The sequence below is a fragment of the Amia ocellicauda genome, chromosome 20 (genome assembly GCF_036373705.1).
Source record: "Amia ocellicauda isolate fAmiCal2 chromosome 20, fAmiCal2.hap1, whole genome shotgun sequence".
In the NCBI taxonomy this organism is placed as follows: domain Eukaryota; kingdom Metazoa; phylum Chordata; class Actinopteri; order Amiiformes; family Amiidae; genus Amia; species Amia ocellicauda.
Window position 1 is genome coordinate 15,337,296 of NC_089869.1, and position 21,092 is coordinate 15,358,387.

The following is a 21,092-nucleotide window of genomic DNA, read 5'->3' on the forward strand; positions in this document are numbered from 1 at the left end:
ACCATACTACTAAAGTAAAAACTATTTAAATAAACTAGTTAAATAAGAGGCAAGCTTTATGGAAACCACCCTTTTACCACCCTGCTGTTTCTATACAATAACTAGGACTGAGTGAAGTACGTCATTTGTGAAGTCCCTGGAAGGAGCAGACACTGGCTTGCAGTCCACAAAATGTGGGATCAGGAACAAAAGGTAATTATAATAATAATAAAATGCTATATATAATACATAATAATATACATAAATTAATATTATATAATGAGCTGAGAGGATGCTGGAAAATAATCTGTCACAAACAGATACTGCTTTTTATACTGCGAAAAATCAGAGAGACAGTTTCGCCTGCACATAGTGTACTCGGGCTGTAAGGGGGGCAGGCCAAATGGGTCACTACACACAGGGGCCTATCGTCAACTTTGTTATAAGGCTTTTCGTGCATTTCCTTGTCAAAGGTGATGACCCATTGAATTGAAAGATAACCAGAAGAACTGTAGCTACTCAAAAACATGAATGTCTTCAATTACTTTTTACTCTACCGTCTCTCATATCCACTGAACACAAGGAAGTGTTTGGTGCTGTACTTCCTATTTTCGTCTGTATTACTACATTAATAGCATTTCCTTTATGCACTAATGCAGGGGATATGATTCATAGGCTTTTGTGTTGTCCATGTTTCCCTCTCCCCCTCAGTTATTTTGTTCTGTTTTCAGCAACAGATTAAATGTTCCATGTAAACCAAGGCCTTAGGACACCCACAGCATACAATGTGACTGGTACTTCAGTAGAAAGGGAGTCACTCAGGACATGGAATTAGGGTGCCACTCTGCATGTTCAGCACGTAACACCACCAGGGCAGCTGGCGGCTGCATGGCGGAGAGTGCCATAGGGGTGTGAGCATCAACATCAGCAGAGAGGGCTGGTACAGCAATCTTCCGGTCCATCACAAAGGGCAGGATAAATGAAGCCAACATGTTGTGTTGCATTTTCATAAAATCTAGTAACTCCAACATCTGGCCAGAATGCCAGAGTCTTCCCCACAAGCGCGAAGACATAGTGGAAACCGTGAACAATTTTGAAAACTGAGTCCAGGTTGCACAAAGCCTCTTCTGCATAAGCTGGCCCCAAGCATCCCATGCAGAACTGAGGGTCCCACGTCGGTAGCTTGGCAGGGTAACTCCCACAGCGGTGGAATCCCCACATCTTAGAAGACGCACAGAAACGGCAAGGGAATTCGACATCGACAGCCTCTGTAGCCCAAGTGCCACAAACAGCTCCATTGTCGATGGAGCACCCGGCTTGTTTGTCGACAAAAAGAGAAAACAACAAGAATCACTGAAGTTTATAGAGACATTTTTTTTAAAACTTGATCTCTCAACATCCCCCTGATTGGAGAAACATGGAGACTCGAGATCCCTTTGAGTTCTCAAGGTCTAGATGTAAAAAAAAATTACTAAAAGGAGTGTATACGACACGGCGCTCTGAAGAGATGTGGGGTCGAACAGGCCCCAGATAAGTGCTCTTACAAAATTTCTCAAGCAGCAACTATACCACGGGAGTAGAGCGTAAGCCGGACCAGGCACCAGTGAAGTCAGGGTAACCGTGTAGCTATACACACGCAGACGTGGAGACCTGAAGAGAGACGGGCAGAATGCTGAAGGTGAAGTGAAAATCGAGGCCAGCGCCTAGGCATACAATTGTGCACTTTGCATTTGTTTTCATATCAAAGGTGATGACCCATACATTTTTACATTTTCTCACACATATATAATGTAGGATCTCTGCAAATTACTAAGATAACTCTTGTAGATATACAAAAATAAATTAACTACAGTAACCATTTCAAGTAGTTTCATATATGACTGAGCAAAAATAAGTGTTTGGTGCTATACTTCCTGTTTTCTTATGGTTTTACTAAGTAAAAACATATGCATAGCATTTCCTTTATGCACTACATTCATTATTTATACACAAATGGGATATGATTCACACTCTTTCATGTTGCTCATCTCCCCCCCTCCCCCTCAGTTATATATTTTTCAAATGTTTTTACCCACAAATTAAACATTTAATTTAAAGACCTCAAGGACACCCACACCATATAATGTGACTTGTAATTTCAGGTCTTTCTAACAAATCTAAACACCTAGTCCCTCACAGCCAATCAATACAATTTTTAAAAGTCATTTAGTAAATGCATTCATCCAAGGCAACCTAATGCTGTAATGCTCTTTTTCTTTTTTAAGTATGGTACTCTTCATTGCCTTATCTATGTCTCTGGCAATGGGCCATATAATGTCAATTTAATCTGCCAGAGTTTTTAGTTTGTTTGAACACTTCACATGATACGAACATGAAGATTGTCAGTTCACTCAGAAGGGTGTACCGCTACGAACCTGTTCTCTGAGCAATTCAGTTGATTGAATCATCTCATATCTAACCCCATTAGGCTTCGATGTGCCTCACTGCTGAATTTCATGACGGTGATGATGGTGATGATGATCTACGTGACAGTCAAATCATGATGGAATGGAATCTTGAATGATATAACACATTTTTGGATAGACCAATGTCTCAGATGTTCACGAGGATGATCATCCCATAGAAAATCTGTTGGAAGGAGCTGAAGGTTCGAGTTGCCAAACGTCAGCCTCGAAACCTTAATGACTTGGAGAGGATCTGCAAAGAGGAGTGGGACAAAATCCCTCCTGAGATGTGTGCAAACCTGGTGGCCAACTGCAAGAAACGTCTGACCTCTGTGATTGCCAATGAGGGTTTTGCCACCAAGTACTAAGTCGAAGGGGTCAAATACTTATTTCCCTCATTAACATGCAAATCAATTGATAACTTTTTGAAATGCATTTTTCTGGATTTTTGTTGTTGTTATTCTGTCTCTCACTGTTAAAATACACCTACCATTAAAATTATAGACTGATCATTTCTTTGTCAGTGGGTAAACGTACAAAATCAGCAGGGGATCAAATACTTTTTTCCCTCACTGTACAATATAGACAAATACTGTATTTATTATATTATAATATATTATACTTTGTGTATAATTGACTATATATATACACAGATCAGCCATAACTTTATGACCACCTGCCTAATATTGTGTAGGTCCCCCTTTTGCCACCAAAACAGCCCTGACCCGACAAGGAATGGACTCCACTAGGTGTGCTGTGGTATCTGGCACCAAGACGTTAGCAGCAGTTCCTTTAAGTCCTGTAAGTTGCGAGGTGGGGCCTCCATGGATCGGACTTTGTTTGTCCAGCACATCCCACAGATGCTCGATTGGATTGAGATCTGGGGAATTTGGAGGCCAAATCAACACCTTGAACTCGTGATTCATCAGACCAGGCCACCTTCCTCCATTGCTCCGTGGTCCAGTTCTGATGCTCACGTGCCCATTGTAGGCGCTTTCGGCAGTGGACAGGGGTCAGCATGGGCACCCTGACTGGTCTGCGGCTACGCAGCCCCATACGCAACAAACTGCGATGCACTGTGTGTTCTGACACCTTTCTATCAGAACCAGCATTAACTTTTTCAGCAATTTGAGCTACAGTAGCTCATCTGTTGGATCGGACCACACGGGCCAGCCTTCGCTCCCCACGTGCATCAATGAGCCTTGGCCGCCCATGACCCTGTCACCGGTTCACCGCTTTTCCTTCCTTGGACAACTTTTGATAGGTACTGACTACTGCAGACCAGGAACACCCCACAAGAGCTGCAGTTTTGGAGATGCTCTGACCCAGTCGTCTAGCCATCACAATTTGGCCCTTGTCAAAATCACTCAGATCCTTACACTTGCCCATTTTTCCTGTTCTAACACATCAACTTTGAGGACAAAATGTTCACTTGCTGCCTAATATATCCCACCCACTGACAGGTGCCATGATAACGAGATTATCAGTGTTATTCACTTCACCTGTCAGTGGTCATAATGTTATGGCTGATCGGTGTGTATAGCCTATGAAAATTATGGGAATTTCTGAGAATTATCATTATTAGAACAAATCATAACAATAATATTGATAACACCATGAATTATATTATTAGCATGATTATTATTTAACTATCTTCTTCTTCATGGCTGCGTGACTGAAAGCTCTCTGCATCCTAACCACTACTACACATTGCTGCCCATTATACAAACTGTTAATGACAAAACATGTGATTTGCATTTACTTTGTAAAGTTATTTTTAATTTATCATGGTAATTAAAAACCATTATACATGAAATGGAAAGTTTTTTTTATTAGTTTAATAATTTTAAAACCATTACAATAATGGAAACACAAAGATGGGTGGGTGGGGGTTTGAGGGGTGGTTTAATTAGCTCAACTGTATAAAATGACCATTTTTGGGAGTTTGTTTAGCCTACAATCCTCTACCTCATAGGTGGGGCTGGTTTTCAAACTATCATGAGTCATAGCAGGTTTCTGTTTCTTGGAAGCTCACACTGACACTGGATGTGTCAATCAAAGAAAGGCCCTCCCACAGGCCAATCACACTTCCCTGATGCTTTATATAGAGATCTGCTTTCACTGTACAACAATAAAGTAGCCAAGAGCTGAAATTGCACTGAAGAAACAACCAACAGTGTCTCTCTTCTGCACAACATCGAGCTGCAGCACTCTGAAACAGGTAAGCAGATTTATATTTTACTGTCCAGATAGTGTAACTGGGAAATTAGGATGTTTTTTATGAATGAAGCCCTGTTTCATTTGTAGCAGCAGTTGTAATATGATTGCATGAAAAGGCAGTTTTTTTTACTAGCCTGGCACTTTTCCATTTCATAATTTCTAAATAAAGGTGGAGACGCATCCTCAAAAGTGTGAAATGACAGCATATCTTGTCAGATACATTGTTGTCAGTTATATGAAATGCATATTTTATGTGTTCTGGTTTTGGATTTTTCAAAAGTTAAAAAGGACATGAATTTCATAGTTTCTTATGTCATAATTGGAAAAAGGATATATTTTTCTTCCCAGTGCATTCGTCCTAGGCCTTTGAGTGCACAAACTATTTTTTGTAAAGCTTTGCCTTTTACCTTTAAAGTTCAGGTCTCTCAACATTTTGATATGGCGTTTAAATTAGGTCATTAAATCACGTGGATTTAACACTGGGTGAAGTAACTGTTCCCTTTATGCTATTTATATTTTGCAACAATGTGTAAAAGATCATAGTCAGGATCCAATTTCTTTTTTTCTGTATAAAAATGATTTAGTATAATAAACTCTTTTGGTACAATACTATTCACAATGAGCCAGATGATTTTTCTCATGAGTAAAACTGAATGCAGCTTGACATTTTGCAGCTGTTAAAATAAAGATATATTTTTTACAGAATTTTTGAGTGAGTGGATAAGCTGTCATGTTACACTAATAAACATATGTACAACACTTACCCATTCGTAATTCCTTTACCAACTTTTTCCTTTTACCAACTCATCCACAGATATCACATGTAATACTATAATAAGACATGTTGCTGACTTCTCAGAGGTGCAAATATCCCCTAACTTTCTTCATCATGGCTAAAACCTCTCTTGCTCAGTCCAAGCACAGCAATTAAGAGAAACTGCCTATTCCACTGGATTCCCAGGGCTTATCTCTCCAGGGTCAGTAAACCAGGGCTCTGGAGCAGTGAAACACTGACTGCATCTGCTTCACCTAATTTGACACGTCATTTATTTTCTACAATGCAGACCCGAATGTCAGCACAAATGTCAGGCAACTTAATTACTCCTGTCTTTGAACAGATCGGCTGTAAATTCACGCACTGACTGGGCTTTATCGTGCATCATCACATTTATTAATACTGGTGTATGTGTGCAGGTTAGGAGGTTAAGAGCTAGACATTTCTGTCAGACACAAGAAGTCTCTTTATTGGTTCTGCGTCACTGGTTTAAAGTTAAGCATCTGCCAGTTACCGGATAATAATGACTTTGAAAAATAATATCAAATCAATATCAAAACAGGGCAATATTATTTCTTATACTTTTCAAATCTTGCACATCGTTATTGTCAGCAGTTGATTAAAGACAATGGGCTAATTGAGCAGACAGATCTGGTATCTAATGAAACTCCAAGGTGCAAAGGAATGTGAATAAAAAGTATCTATCTTGATGAAAACTCTGGTTTGTCAGTGATGAGCGTTTCAGCAAGTTAATTGTCCCATATAAGTGAGCATTTCGTTTTTTAAAAGAGAAAAGTAAAACTTTCATGAAAAATTATGTTGTGTTTCTTAAGATTTTCTGTGCCTAAAGGGAAACGGGCAGCTTTCTACCTTCAAATGTGTTTCTGTCCAGCCAAGCTTTGACTTGAAAATGTTCTTTGATAAATAATTCCTTGAACTGATGCCAAATTTAGAGATTATACAAATGCATACATGGGTGGAAATATGTTTATCCCTGGACATTTTACCGATTTTATTTTGAATCTTGAATAAATTCATTATGCTTTTGACATCACAGATTTACCCAAGTTTGGGAATTGTAGTATTATATGTAGTATTATGCAACAGAAAAACAAATGCAGTCTGTGTAGATCAGGAGTATGCAAGTCCTTGAGGATCACATCCTGCAGGTTGCATAGGTTTCAGTAACCCATCACATGCTAAAGACCTGGGAAACATGAACCTCCAGAAACTAAATGTGTGCTCCTCTACTCCAGATGTACAGATTGCATATTTGCCAGTATGTCATGGCAAATTAATGACATAGTTGCCAGTCACTGTCTAGACTGTAGTCAGCACTAATGTCACTAATGTTGGGTTCCCACCTGTTTGATTCTGGGAATGGATTAAGTAAACTTTTAGTTGTATCACTATTTACGAAAAACATTAATTTCTTAATTTCTTTTCCTCATTGTGCGGTATCAGATATTTGTAATAATCAGATTGTGTTACTGATGCAACCCAGAGAGGTTTGTTATTGTCAAAGCTGTAATAAAGTCTAGCAGTGGTTTTCCTGGAACAGTACAGTAAATGCAATCAATGTTTGTCGAAAGTGGATTAAAAAACTATGAAGAATTAACCTTAGGCAATAGTCTTTCCTTTTCTGACTTCACTGTACTTGTAAAGTAGTACTGCATCCTGGGATTCAATACACATTATAATTAGCTCTTCCTTACCTACATTTTCATACTCCAATGGTATCGAGTTAAAACCTACAAAATGAAATTAAACCGTGTTTAGTCGTGTTGATTAGAACTGGATGCCAGTTTCTCTCCTGAACATGTGTTACATGTTTAACACCTGTTTAATTTACAATTCCCTTTCCCATTCCCCCATTCGACTCTAGGCAGCTCAACCCTAAGTATATAACTGAGCTAATCTAAATTCTTGTCTGTATCTAAAATAGGCATTTAATCTGTTTCAACTCCCATTCACACAGTATCCCTGTCATTTCAGAGGGCTGTTGGTTTTCTCATGTCAGTTTTCTCATGTAATTATCTGTACTTTTACAATTTCATGTGGACTTTTAATGGCACATTGAATATTTAGCATATATTTCTAAAAGGATACAAATTGGACTATGAAGAGAGGAGACATATTAACAACTCTAAAGGCTGTGGATGATAAAGATTGAGAATGTATTGTTATTGTATTTTGGAGCAGGCTAACATGTTCATTTTTCGTACAGAGTCCATATAAGGAAGAAAATCAACAGTCAACCGCAAATATGAAATTCCTGCTTAAGTTCACAGCCATTGTGTCGCTCATTTTCAGCCTTGATGCTGTAAGTACCAAAAGGGAAATTGTACGCTGCCTCTTGACAATAATTGTTTATGCAATCCATTTGAAATCAATTCAAGACTATTAACTTCCTATTTGGCAATGTCTCAGCTGATATTACTTTCCCAGGGAAACAAAAGACCAGAAATAAGACATCTGTCACATGGTAGAGTATTTTTGAAACAAAAAATAAATAAATAAATAAATGTTCCCATATGTCCATAGCCCCATGCCCTATATTAACCTTTTCATTTTGTATACCGTAGTTTCAGGATGTGTGTGACATTTCAGTAAAAATGTCACACATATCACTGAAAAAACATTTCAGGTTCAATAAAAATAGTCAACACTGTAAGCATTCATGCCTCACACCACAGAGTTTTATCATTCATGGACTGGTGTGATCAACAAATGCTGTTATCAATTGTAAAAATAATATATCTTAAATCCAAAAACAGTTAAGTCTCAGTCATAACGTTGCAACGACAGAACTGTACCTGATTGTATTGTTTTTATTATTTTCAGATCCAAATGAAAACTCTCAGGAAGACAAGAGTTTCAAAGTACTCAGCTGAGGACTTGAGTAAATATGATTTTCTTATTTCACAGTGGATGCCTAGCATATAACTGATTTTAATTGTACCTCTTGTAAATAGTTTAATTTGCCAAACAAGGGAGGACATGTAACTACATATCTTTAATGAAAATCACAAGAAATCATGTAGTGGAAGGCACTTGAAGTTTCCATACAAAATTAAACTGTATTCCATTGCATTCCATTCTTTAATCATCTGTTCACTAATTTCTAGGGTCTAATTGCTTGAATGGAGGCACTTCCTTTACACGCCGGTACGACACGTTCTGCATATGTCCAAATGGCTTCAGCGGAAAAAACTGTGAAATACGTAAGAACTATACTATACTAAGAAGTATTTTATTTCCTAAATACCTCATCCGCTGTTAACTGTTTGACATTATTTCTGTCCTTTACCTTTGGTTTGTATCTTACATGCCTGACTGAGTTTCTCCTGGCCGATATAACATGCAAAATCTAAAATCCTTCTACAGAAAAATCTGCGACTTGTTACAACGGCAATGGAAAGAACTACAGAGGCACGGTGTCCCGGTCCAGGAGTGGCAGGGAATGCCTGGAGTGGGAGTATGAATCTGTTGAACTTCTATACCAATCAGACGCATTAACTCTGGGACTTGGGAAACACAACTACTGCAGGTGAATGAAGAAATTAACAATTTTTACAAATCATATGAAGAAATACAGTAGAGATTTCATTTCAAATGTTGTTGGACAACCAAAAAGTGTTCATTTGATCGTTAATGGATGCCCAGCAATCGCACAGAGAATGCATGTAGCAATCACTCTCAACACTTTATTCCTGAGCAAGTATTTTTTAGCCTAACCACATGCTCAACAGTGACATACAACCATGAAGGGAAAATGTTGACTAACAGAGAAAATATGCTGATAAGTTCATATTTATAGGGAACTCTTCAACTTTGGTACATAATAATAGCCTTATTTAAAAAAAAAACATACCACAAACAGTGTTGCACAAGTATTGTCTGCACTGTTTTCTCAGGTTTATATGGCTCAGTGTGGCATGTGTTGTCCCTTAGACCAATATTGTAAACATTGCAACCCCACATTATCTTAACTCTTGTAACCTCCCAATAATTTGTAATCCAGTGCAGCATATCTGTAAACCTTCATCCTTAAAGTGATTGAGCTCTGTACATGATTAGAAATTGTAAGAGTGAGGCAACCATACTGAACGTAATGCACAAAGTATTGTATGCACTGGGCTAATTTTATTACTTTGGGTTTGTAGGAATCCTGATGGCAAAAGTAAACCCTGGTGCCACATTAAAAAAGGGCAACAAATTGTATGGGAATATTGTCAAATTCCTCACTGCGCACGAGAACCAAGTAAGTATGCAAACCTAAGAAGAAGAACTGAGTAGTAAAAACAGAAGTAGGGAAGTTTCCTGAAAATCAATCTTTCTCAATCATGTAAACATCTTGACATTATTTAAAATGTATACAAGCAAAATGTCACATTTGATCAAGACAAAGATGAATTATTTGGCAGAAATTCAAGACTCATTGCTTAAAAATCAACATTAGACAAGAATTTTACAAGTTGTTTTAGCATGTATGAAATACAGGTTTGCTTTCGCAATCAGTAAAAGCAGTTTGCTATTTTTCTTGTGACCTGCTCTTTGAAGCAGTAGTATGTGTGTATATATATATATATATATATATATATATATATATATATATATATTAACCCTAGTAAGCAATGTATCCAATGTGCTCCACCAGCATCCACGTGTGGCATGAGGGAACGGAAGCTGTTCAAGATCGTTGGGGGAAAGGTTGCAACCATCGAGTCCCACCCCTGGACGGCTGCCATTTTCCAGCACTCGCGGTCCGGCAGCATGTTCAAGTGTGGAGGCAGCCTGATCTCGCCCTGCTGGGTCCTGACTGCTGCTCACTGCTTTCCTGACGGGTAAATCCACCGTCATATAACAGGGAGGTCGGACTCCGCAAAGGCCACTGTTCTGTCAGTCATAGCTCTCAGACTTACCGCTGACTTACATAGGAACAAAAATCAAGCTGATCTAAACTACATTTTATTGTAAAAAAATATTTTGCCGTTTATTTAAGTATATGAAGATCTGAGTTTTAGTTTAAGTGTCTGATTATGCTTCATTTATGAATCCCTTAATTATAGATTTATTACATGTAATAGCTCAGACATTTCCTGGAAGTACTTAACTACAGCTAGAAAATGACCAACTAATGTATGAACTATAAACCCAAATGCCATAGGTAAAACACATCTCTGTGGTACAAAGCTAACAATCTGTTAATCAACTAGCAATTATGCTTAGAAAAGTATTTTTACAAATCCAGTCACAAGGGAAGTTGGGAAAAACAGGCAGTCCCTATTTAATCTGTGGATTTTCTGGGCAGCTAGTAGTGTAATTGTTCCTTAACATAAACAAATTATAATTGAAATCTCCTCAATCTGTATATATAACATGATGGGTATCTGTGGATTGATGAACGAATGGTCTTGTTTTCCTTTCAGTTACAATACAAATCCTCGACGTTACTCAGTGTATCTGGGAAAGAATGCTCTCAACGAGACTGACTCAAAGACAGAGATGAAATTTGAAGTTGAAAATGTAATTCTTCACCCAGCTTTTGATGATAGTCAAGGCAGCTACAACAATGACATAGGTATATCCATACATTTTATACTCTGGAGGCTGTGAAATGAAAATGCATATGTTTGCTTTATATTTTATTTCCAATCAAACATATAGCTTGAGTCACTTTAGAAAACTCCCTAGATTCCCTCCATATGTTTTTGTAAGATGACTAAAGATGATATGGAAATGAGAAATTGGTAAATGACAAACTGGTGATGTTAATAACTGCAGAACTCCAAAAACAGTGACTGTTTGACTGAATTGACTGAAGGCAACCAAACCCAGACTCAGACATTATCAATTACTCAGACATCGTGTTAGCCCATGCCAGCGTGGGCTGAATTAATTAGAAATGGAACTTGCATTAAAAAAATACTTTAATAACCAAAGTGTGGGATTGCTTTACAGTGGAAGAACTTTTATTGCACCCACTTTAATATTATTATTTATTTTTCCAGCATTGTTGAAAATTAGGTCAGCAAAAGGACAGTGTGCAAGGGAATCAAGCTCCATAAAAACAATCTGTCTGCCCCCGCTGAACCAAATGCTGCCGGACGGCTCCTACTGTGAAATTGCCGGCTATGGAAAAGAGGGTGAAAGTAAGATATTTTCTCAGTGCATTACCCTACAGTTCAATGTCTCTTATTCAATAAATCCACAAGCAGCTAGTAGCCTTTTTCAGGCATAATACAATGATTCACCTATCTATACTAAAAGGCTAAAATCAAACTGACATGGTGAATGAAAAATCCTGAAATATGTACTTTTTGCTTACAGATTTATGGTACTATTCCAATTACTTGAGAGATGCAAAGGTACAGTTGATGTCACAGTCACTCTGCAGAAATCCTGAGTATTATGGAAATCTGGTGACCGAAAACATGTTCTGTGCCAACAGCCCTCAGTGGAACATTGACTCCTGCAAGGTACAGTAGCTACTTAGTGTTTTATAAGAAATTCTGTCAATGATTTGTATTTTTCTTTTAAATAAACAGGAATACATACTTTATAATATATTAATAGTGAACTGACGTGATGTATGGGCAGTAAACTTTCTGGGCTTTCAGTATGAAGCATTGTGGCTGGCTTTGATGGTGCACAGCCAGGGGGAGAGGGAAATTGGACAACCTGAATGTTGAAGAAAAACAATCCTGGAATATGCTTCTTAAAGTACAAAAAGTGCCAGTTTGTTAAAATTAAAACACTAAAATCGCACAGGAAAACAAGAAAATTATGTATGCCAACATTACAGTAATGCATACCGACTGTTTTGGAATCTTGATTTTAAAAATGTACATTTATATAGTGGGTTCTGTTTTTAAGTTTTATTGAAAATACTATGTAAAACTAAATCTTATTTGATCTGTGTCCGATGTAGGGTGATTCAGGAGGACCCCTTGTGTGTGAAGTGGACAATCGAATGTTCCTCTTTGGCATTGTCAGCTGGGGAGAAGGCTGTGCTCGGAAGTACCGGCCTGGGGTCTACACAAGGGTAACCAACTACAACAAGTGGATTGCAGAGATGACCGGGTTAGATGCAATCACTTCTGGAGTGCTGTACCCACAGAAGTGATCTCTTTATCCACGGCCTCATTTACAAGGAACCCCAGAAGCAAAGCAATCCTCCAAGAGTCATACAATGCTACTGGATCAATCCTTATAAAAGGAGCAGCACTTTGCACCCCTGTTGCGTTCTAGATCAGCAGCAAGTTCAAATGTTGGCACTGTTACTGCTGTTCTCAATGACATTGCAGATGGTACAGAAAAAATATAATTCTCAGGTTGAACTGAACTTGAACATGTTGCATTATATAAGGGGACGATTCAAAACCTTTTGTCACTGTGCGTGTTATTTGACTGAATGGTGTTTCCAATTAAGTGATTGGTTTAGTCCTGTAAGTCTATCAGGAAAAAGTAATACATCATATATTGTATTTGTTTTGGAACACTGTGACCTGTTTACAGTACCATTGAAATGAAAAAAAAAAAAAAAACTAGTGATGTTTGTAGAGCAAAACAATGATTTTCTAAGAATACATTTGCAAAATTTGATTTGCACTCCAGATTAATATATATTTGAGAATAGTGTGAAAATGCATATATTTTGCCATGTTTTAATCCCCTTAAAGGCAATATAGAGTAGATATGTAAAATATAATGTATAACTTAATTCAGAACCTCAATGTATAATTATTATTATTTAATTATATTTTATTTTTAACTTTCTGGAAAATATAATAGTATTTAATGATTTATTAATCACTGTTAATTTAGTACAAGTCACATTGTGACAGTAAATCCTGTAGACATTCCATTATTGTACATAATGGCTTTTTAATTATTTTAAGGTACTGGTTTACATTTTATGTAAGTGAATGTTTTATAAAGCTAAAATAATTGAAAAATATAAAATATCCTGAATTGTACTTTTCATAATTTACTATTTAAAGTAGGCGGTTTATTTAATTTTTTACATATATTTTTTTAATGACTGTGGGCTGGAACCTTCTTGCATTTATTTCTTTCAGTCTGTAACTTTAATTTGTAACCTGACTTTTATCTTGTAAAATGTGTTTTCATGTATAATTTTAAGCGGCAATACAGTTTCAAGTTGTTAAAGCTTGGTTTATATACTTCTCTGGATGTCTGATCTCACTTCATTATATTTTATTGAATTTTGCAGTAATTTAATGGTCTCACAGCATTTGGTTATTTAATGGTCTTGCAGCCAGTGGTAACACAGACAAAAGGAGCATGCCAAAAACTAAAATAGACAATGTTGGACACTGACATGCATGTACTGTGACATCTGAGGTTTTCATCTGGGGTTCGTAATTAACACCAAAATTGCACCGGATGGGAGACGGTAACCCAACTGAAATTTGATGAGATTTTATCCGGTGAGATGTCATCTGGATAGGCAGATGAACAACACTTTGCTAAGCCTATGCCCTGCCTCAAGACATAGACTTGTCTTGACATAAATTTTCCATTAAAAATAATTGTGAGCTTAATTTCTTCCCTAGTTTGTTTTGTCTAAAGCCTTAAGAGTATTCAGTGTGTAATTAAGCATTAGCTGTGGAATGAGTAAGACTCTCAAACATTCACAGATGAATTAAAAACTCAACTGGTATTCAGTCAGAAAGCTCAACATGTCCATAAAGCAACACTTGAACTAATCTAAAGAATAATTAAAGGCACAAACACATCCAATGAGGAATTATTATCAAATAAACCCAGATAATGAAGTATATTTGTAACCATTTTATATGTTGACCATAGTTTTTCACCTAATATGATGAAACCCCTAATTCAAACAGATAGGTATTGCCTGTTAGTTACATCAATAAAAGAAAACACAGCAACAAGGAATAGAATAAGGGTTTGTAATGGGAATGTGTCTGGATGATTAAATATGTCCAGCAAAGATACAGATTTTTTTTCTTCTAAATAATTGTTAGTGTTTGTCCACAGGGACTCAATTTCATACCATTCAAAAGTGCGCACATTCTCCCATGTGATGATGTAAAAGGTTACTGTAACATCATTTTGTGGCATTTATGTACCAATACAGTGAAATGGATTTTCTAGAGGGGGTTTCCTGAAAACAGCTGTCACTGTGCAATTACCAGAAGGGATTAACACAGCCTCTCTCAAAAAGTCTCAGAGAAACAGCTGCTGTTATTTTTCTATTTGTTATTGGGAAAGTTGGGCAGAAAATAAAAGTGCGTAACGTATTCGCAATTTCAGGAATGAAGACTGCTGTGGAGAGAAGTGAGAGGGGTAGTTATTGGTTGACCAAGAGTGACTTCACATCAATTCAGGGTGGGTGGGAGATGGGGGGCTTTGTCACTTGTTATTCTATGAAACGGTGACTGATAAACCCAGTCTGTTAAAGAAGCGGAATACTACACACAGCCATGCCAAACCGCATTGAATCCCATTCCCGGCATATCTGTCATTGAATTGTATCTGTGTAGCATCTGTGATTACTTCAGCACTACAGGTCTTCATTGAGTGCTGTAGAATCTGTCTATGCTTTACTTGTCATCATTTTGTAAATTAAGGTTGTGTAAGAAAGCAAACTGGGAAACTTATCCAGTACTGCCACCTGCTGTGTAAGACAACAAACAGTCTGACAGTCTGAGAACAGCATTGACATCAGACTTAAATATATATATATACATGCCGAAATAGCTTACATTTACCACCAGACATTTTTCAGAATTCCCATAATCACTTTCTTCATCAGGTGACACCAACCCCATCCACTGGGATTTATAGATGTCTCTATAGTGGCTACAAAATATGGAAATCCTGACAAATGTACCCAGTAAAAAGTTCAGTTATGTAATTGAGATCTGATTAGGAATGAGACATTGAATATCCTGTTGGTCTGCAGGACAAGGACTAAAGATCTCTGGTCTACACTGTCTTTGTACTTCAAACAACAGCTAAACAAATATTTTTTTAAATGCAAAAGGCAATTAAAAATGGTTAATTCTTGTTTACTATGCTTTTGTGTATGTTTTTGTGCATGGTTGGATGGAAAATCTTATTATATACAAATGGATGTCTGAACCCACATGCTAGACTCATGCCAAAATCCTAAATTGAACTGTTGTCCAACTGTGGCTCAAATGAAACAAATATATTGCTACAACCCAAAGCAATCCAATGTTTTTGTCATCTTTTCTATTGAGTAAAGTAAGAGTGATCACTTTGTTAATTACTAACACAAACATATTTCTGTCAGAGTAGCTATAGCCTCATTTTAGACAGTACGAAAACATTCTTCATTCTAACAGCAGTTAGTAAAGCATGAAATCGCGTAGATTTTAGTACAGAAACATTCACACATTTCTTGCAATTCTCCACAAGAGGGTACTATGCGGTTATTTCATAATGGAGAAAAGGGGGGGGTGGGTCATTTGAATTCCCCAGTGGTCTCTCTTTAAACACAGTCCTGAACAAGAAGGGTCATCCAAAAACTTCAAAAGCATTGGAGTTAAATGCAAATAATAATGATGTTGCTTTCTTGTACAAATTCCTTGCATATATTTTGTCATTCATATTCAGTATATATTTCTTTATTTCTTTCACAGATTGTTATATGCATGCCAATTTTGCAAAGCACAGAGTTGGGGAATAGTTACAGTAACAACCTAGTTGTTTTTGTTGTTGTTGTTGTTGTTGTTTGTTTGTGTCTAGTAACTTGAAATACTTATATTTATAGTGCAGACCTTTACAAGCATGAGAATACACACATTAAAAATGTGAGTTGGTGTCTATGGATGCTGCAAGGACAGCTATCATTAACCCACCGAAATAATTAGTTGCACAACAAGGTGAACATCACAAAAGGTAAAGATGATGATTCCATGGACATTAAAGCAATGACAGAGGAGCTTTCTTAAAACAGATAAAGCCTTAAGAGAGAGATCAGCAATAAATCATGTTGCAATTAGGAAATGTCGCAAGCAGCATATTGTTTTGCCAATAACTAATTTCTAAGTTGCTGATTTTCTTGATGCAACATGCAAGGAAGATGTCTGTGAAACATTTTGGTACAGCAGTTAAAGGAGTTAAAGGTCATTGGAGGTCAAGATCTCCTGACCAGGTGCAGAGCAGTATGAGACCACCAACTCTGCCCTGTACTATAAATATTCCCATTCTGCCTCAGCCCCACCCACAGACTAATGTAAGTGCGCATACCTATCCAAGGCATAGGAAGGACAAACAAAGGGAGTGGCTATGACACACAGTTCCTATGATAATATGAATTTCCAAGGAAGAGAATTCACCATTTCTTTATATGAACCAAAATCAGACCGTTTAAAGACACATTAGTCCTTTCCATATTGTGTGTTAAAGCTGCTCATTATAAGGTGCTTAGATGATCACTTCTGATGTCAAGTGTGGTTCACCAGAGGACTGACCACATACATGTGCTTTAGAAAGACCGCATTATTCATGTGAAAGGTTTATTTTTTATTTTTTATTTTTTAAACTTGTTATAAGTCTCAAATTCCTTTGCAATAGTGCAATAGTGTGAGCTGACTCCACATTTTAGTGTTTAGTATCTAATCATGTGAACAACTCATCTTGTAAACCATCATGTAAGGTATTTACATGTGGTTATTCCTTTTTTGAAATTGCATGGCTGGCTGATCTATTCCAGACTGACGGATACTGATGTCTGGGCTTGGAAAAGGGCTTTTTGAGGGCTCAATGCATCAATCTTCCCAGCATGCTATTGCTTTGGAGTAATCACACTCACACAAGCAATTTCAGACCCTGCAAATGGTTAGGTAGAGTGCCCTAGAGGTTCTACAGACATCCTTTTCTGATGAAACTTACGTATTACTCCCTAGCTGTGTTTACTTTAGGAACAAATACATTCATAGCTCAGAAGAGAAGGAATATACCATACTCCTGCATAATATTACAAGAAAATGTAAATTATAATTTATATTCACACACAGACATACATATACATACACACACAAACATATACATTATATATATATATATATATATATATATATATATATATATATATATATACACACACAAACACATATTATATATATATATATATATATATATATATATATATATATATATATATATAGACACACACAGTACTGTGGAAAAGTTGTGAAGGTGTGAAAAAATGTTGTAAGTAAGAATGCTTTCAAAAATAGTCAAGTCAACCTTTATTTATAGACCACATTTAAAAACAACAAAAGTTGAGCCAAAGTGCTTTACAGATCAAACAAACAAAATTTAGAAACAAATTAATTTAAAAGTAAATGTAAAACATTTGGAATACAGCATCTTAAAATGTATCCCTTTCGAAATATCCAATAATCTATTCAAAAGGTACAGAGTAAAAATAAGTTAAAATAGACATGTTAATAGATTATATTTATCGATCAACTAAATGCAAAGTGAGTGAACAGAAGAAAAATCTACATCAAATCCATATTTGGTGTGACCACCCTTTGCCTTCAAATTCTTCTAGGTACACTTGCACACAGTTTTTGAAGGAACTCGGCAGGTAGGTCGGCCCAAACATCTTGGAAAACTAATCACAGTTCTTCTGTGGATTTAGGCAGCCTCAGTTGCTTCTCTCTCTTCATGTAATCCCAGACAGACTCGATGATATTGAGATCAGGGCTCTGTGGGGGCCACACCATCACTTCCAGGACTCCTTGTTCTTCCTTGCACTGAAGATCGTTCTTAATGACGTTTGCTGTATGTTTGGGGTCGTTGTCATGCTGCAGAATAAATTTGGGGCCAATCAGATGCCTCCCTGATGGTACTGCATGATGGATAAGTATCTGCCTGTACTTCTCAGCATTGAGGAGACCATTCATTCTGACCAAATCCCCAACTCCATTTGCAGAAATGCAGCCCCAAACTTGTAAGGAACCTCCACCATGCTTCACTGTTGCCTGCAGACACTTATTCGTGTACCGCTCTCCAGCCCTTCGGTGAACAAACTGCCTTCTGCTACAGCCAAATATTTAAAATATTGACTCATCAGTCCAGAGCACCCACTGCCATTTGTCTGCACCCCAGTTCATGTGTTTTCATTCATAGTTGAGTCCCTGGCCTTGTTGCCACGTCGGAGGTATGGCTTTTTGGCGGCAAGTCTTCCATGAAGGCCACTTCTGACCAGACTTCTCCGGACAGTAGATGGGTGTACCAGGGTCCCACTGTTTTCTGCCAATTCTGAGCTGATGGCACTGCTGGACATCTTCCGATTGCGAAGGGAAGCAAACATGATGTGTCTTTCATCTGCTGCAGTAAGTTTTCTTGGCCGACCACTGCGTCTACGGTCCTCAACGTTGCCCGTTTCTTTGTGCTTCTTCAAAAGAGCTTGGAAACCCCTGTCTGCCTTGAAATGTCTGCCTGGGAGAGACCTTGCTGATGCAGTAGAACTACCTTGTGTCTTGTTGCTGTGCTCAGTCTTGCCATGGTGTATGTCTTTTGACAGTAAACTGTCATCAGCAACCTCATCTTTTTAGCTGAGTTTGGCTGTTCCTCACCCAGTTTTATTCCTCCTGCACAGCTGTTTCTGTTTCAGTTAATGATTGTGTTTCAACCTACATATTGAATTGATGATCATTAGCACCTGTTTGGTATAATTGTTTAATCAGACACCTGACTATATGCCTACAAAATCCCTGACTTTGTGCAAGTTTACCTAGGAGAATTGACGCTGTTTTGACGCTGTTTTTCAAGTCTATTCTTGAAAGCATTCTTACTGTACTGCATTTTCTCACACCTGCCTAAAACTTATGCACAGTAATATATATATATATATATATATAATGTGTGTGTGTGTGTATGTGTGTGTGTGTGTGTGTGTGGTCAGCTACTGACTCATGGGGCCGACAGTCCATGCTACTCACATATCTGCAGGTGCTACTGGTTCACAGGACTTACAATATAATAATAGAAATGCTCTTTGAAAACCACTATTATATATTAAAAGATGGAAACACATAAACTTAATTAAATGTGTAAATTATCTCAGTGTGAAATATAGTAGGAGGAAGAGGCAAAAATAATATTTATAGAATGTGGGATCTGCATTTATTTTGTCCGATATTTTTAATTGATTATCCAGGTATAGTAAGTGGTGCAAAATAAAAGCAGTCTTTGCCTTCCCTGAATTCATCAAGCCCCTGCTATTTACATTAGCGTTCATTTAGAAAGACTTCCTTGATTCTTTCTTCTTGCACTCTTCCTTATTTGGCAGTGGGTTGCAGCCTTCAAATCTCTTGGGAATATTGTATAAATTCCATTGTTAGTATTGCAGACTTGTTATTCATTCTTGAAATGTTAATATTTCAAGTGGCTCACAGAAATAGGGAATCCCATGTATTTCAAACAATGTATTTTAGTAAAGATTTGAACGGAGGGAGACTTTAATGTAAGTCCTTTTAGTTTCACTTTGAAGTGGGTTTGAAGCTGGAGACTTTATTTTGACCGAGGCTAAATTTCACAATTCTTAATACATATCTATAAACATTTATTTATGTTTGTCTTTTTTTTTAAATTGATAATTTATGAAGATGTTCAGCCTTTCTTTTAGTGTTATAGAAAATGATGACTCTTTGATGACAGTTTGTTGTGGTTAGCAACAGGATGAGGCAGGTCAAGTGTGACAATTCTCTCAGCATTTACTTCATTGAATCACATTCATTATGAGTTTTTATTTATAATGTTAAGTTTTTTCATATCAAAAAGCAACACAATAGTGTGAATAGAGGATCCTAAAGCAGCAATACACATATTATTTTACCTTTATGCACACACAAACATATATAGGCTACTCACTCACTCACACACACCCAATAAGCTTGCTAAGATATAATGTGGCCTTGATTCATATGTATAATGCATTATCAGTCAAAATCAAATTTTGGTTGTTCAAATGGGTGTTGAATCACATGGGCAAAGGATAAGCTATAAAAACTGTTTTCCAACTTTAAATAAACCTGTTGGTAGCTTTCTTGCAAAAGCAGTCTTCAGCGTGTGGACATAAAATGCATTAAACTCATTTAAGTTAATACAACAGTCTACCTCCCACCATCTGTTTTCAGGGCTGCACATCTTACTTCAGAACTGAGTGTCTAACCCTGGGTAGATGTCTGAACTTGTGAGTCACTTTTTAATGAATAGGTGTCAAAAAGATAGGTGTAATTTCTTGTCAGTCACATATGTACATGTATATATTTGTAAAACCACATTTCCCTTAGCTCCTTGGCTGTAGGTTTAATTGCTTTACTTCATTAATGTATACAGACTAGGTAGAACGTTGTTTTCATAACTGCATTGATGGAGTTATTTTATTGCATTTAATTGAGATGCCCAAGCGTGTTTAGATATAGGTATACTTTGATGTGACCTACAAGGGCTGCCGCTTGGTCTCCATGACATGATGCCGGGCTGGGATCCAGGCCTTCCTGCTCCGGAATCCTCACCCCTCCGCTCCAGGTCCAACATTCTCCTTTTTAGGGCATGAGAATGCATGACGTCATTTGGGAAGCGCTCACGCCTCTAGCACACTCGGGCGGGGCAGAGGGAATGAGAGTGGCACC

The 21,092-nt window shown here is 37.3% G+C and overlaps 1 protein-coding gene across 1 annotated transcript; it reads left to right on the forward strand.

The window, feature by feature from the left end:
* Positions 1-4,543: 4,543 nt before the first annotated feature.
* On the forward strand, positions 4,544-13,988 carry plaua (plasminogen activator, urokinase a). Its single transcript, XM_066693496.1, has 11 exons — positions 4,544-4,644; positions 7,646-7,741; positions 8,263-8,320; positions 8,547-8,642; positions 8,806-8,968; positions 9,585-9,682; positions 10,079-10,265; positions 10,851-11,002; positions 11,433-11,573; positions 11,752-11,900; positions 12,353-13,988. Exons 2-11 carry the CDS (start codon positions 7,685-7,687, stop codon positions 12,545-12,547), a joined length of 1,296 nt encoding a protein of 431 aa, XP_066549593.1. The 5' UTR covers positions 4,544-4,644; positions 7,646-7,684; the 3' UTR covers positions 12,548-13,988.
* Positions 13,989-21,092: the final 7,104 nt, after the last annotated feature.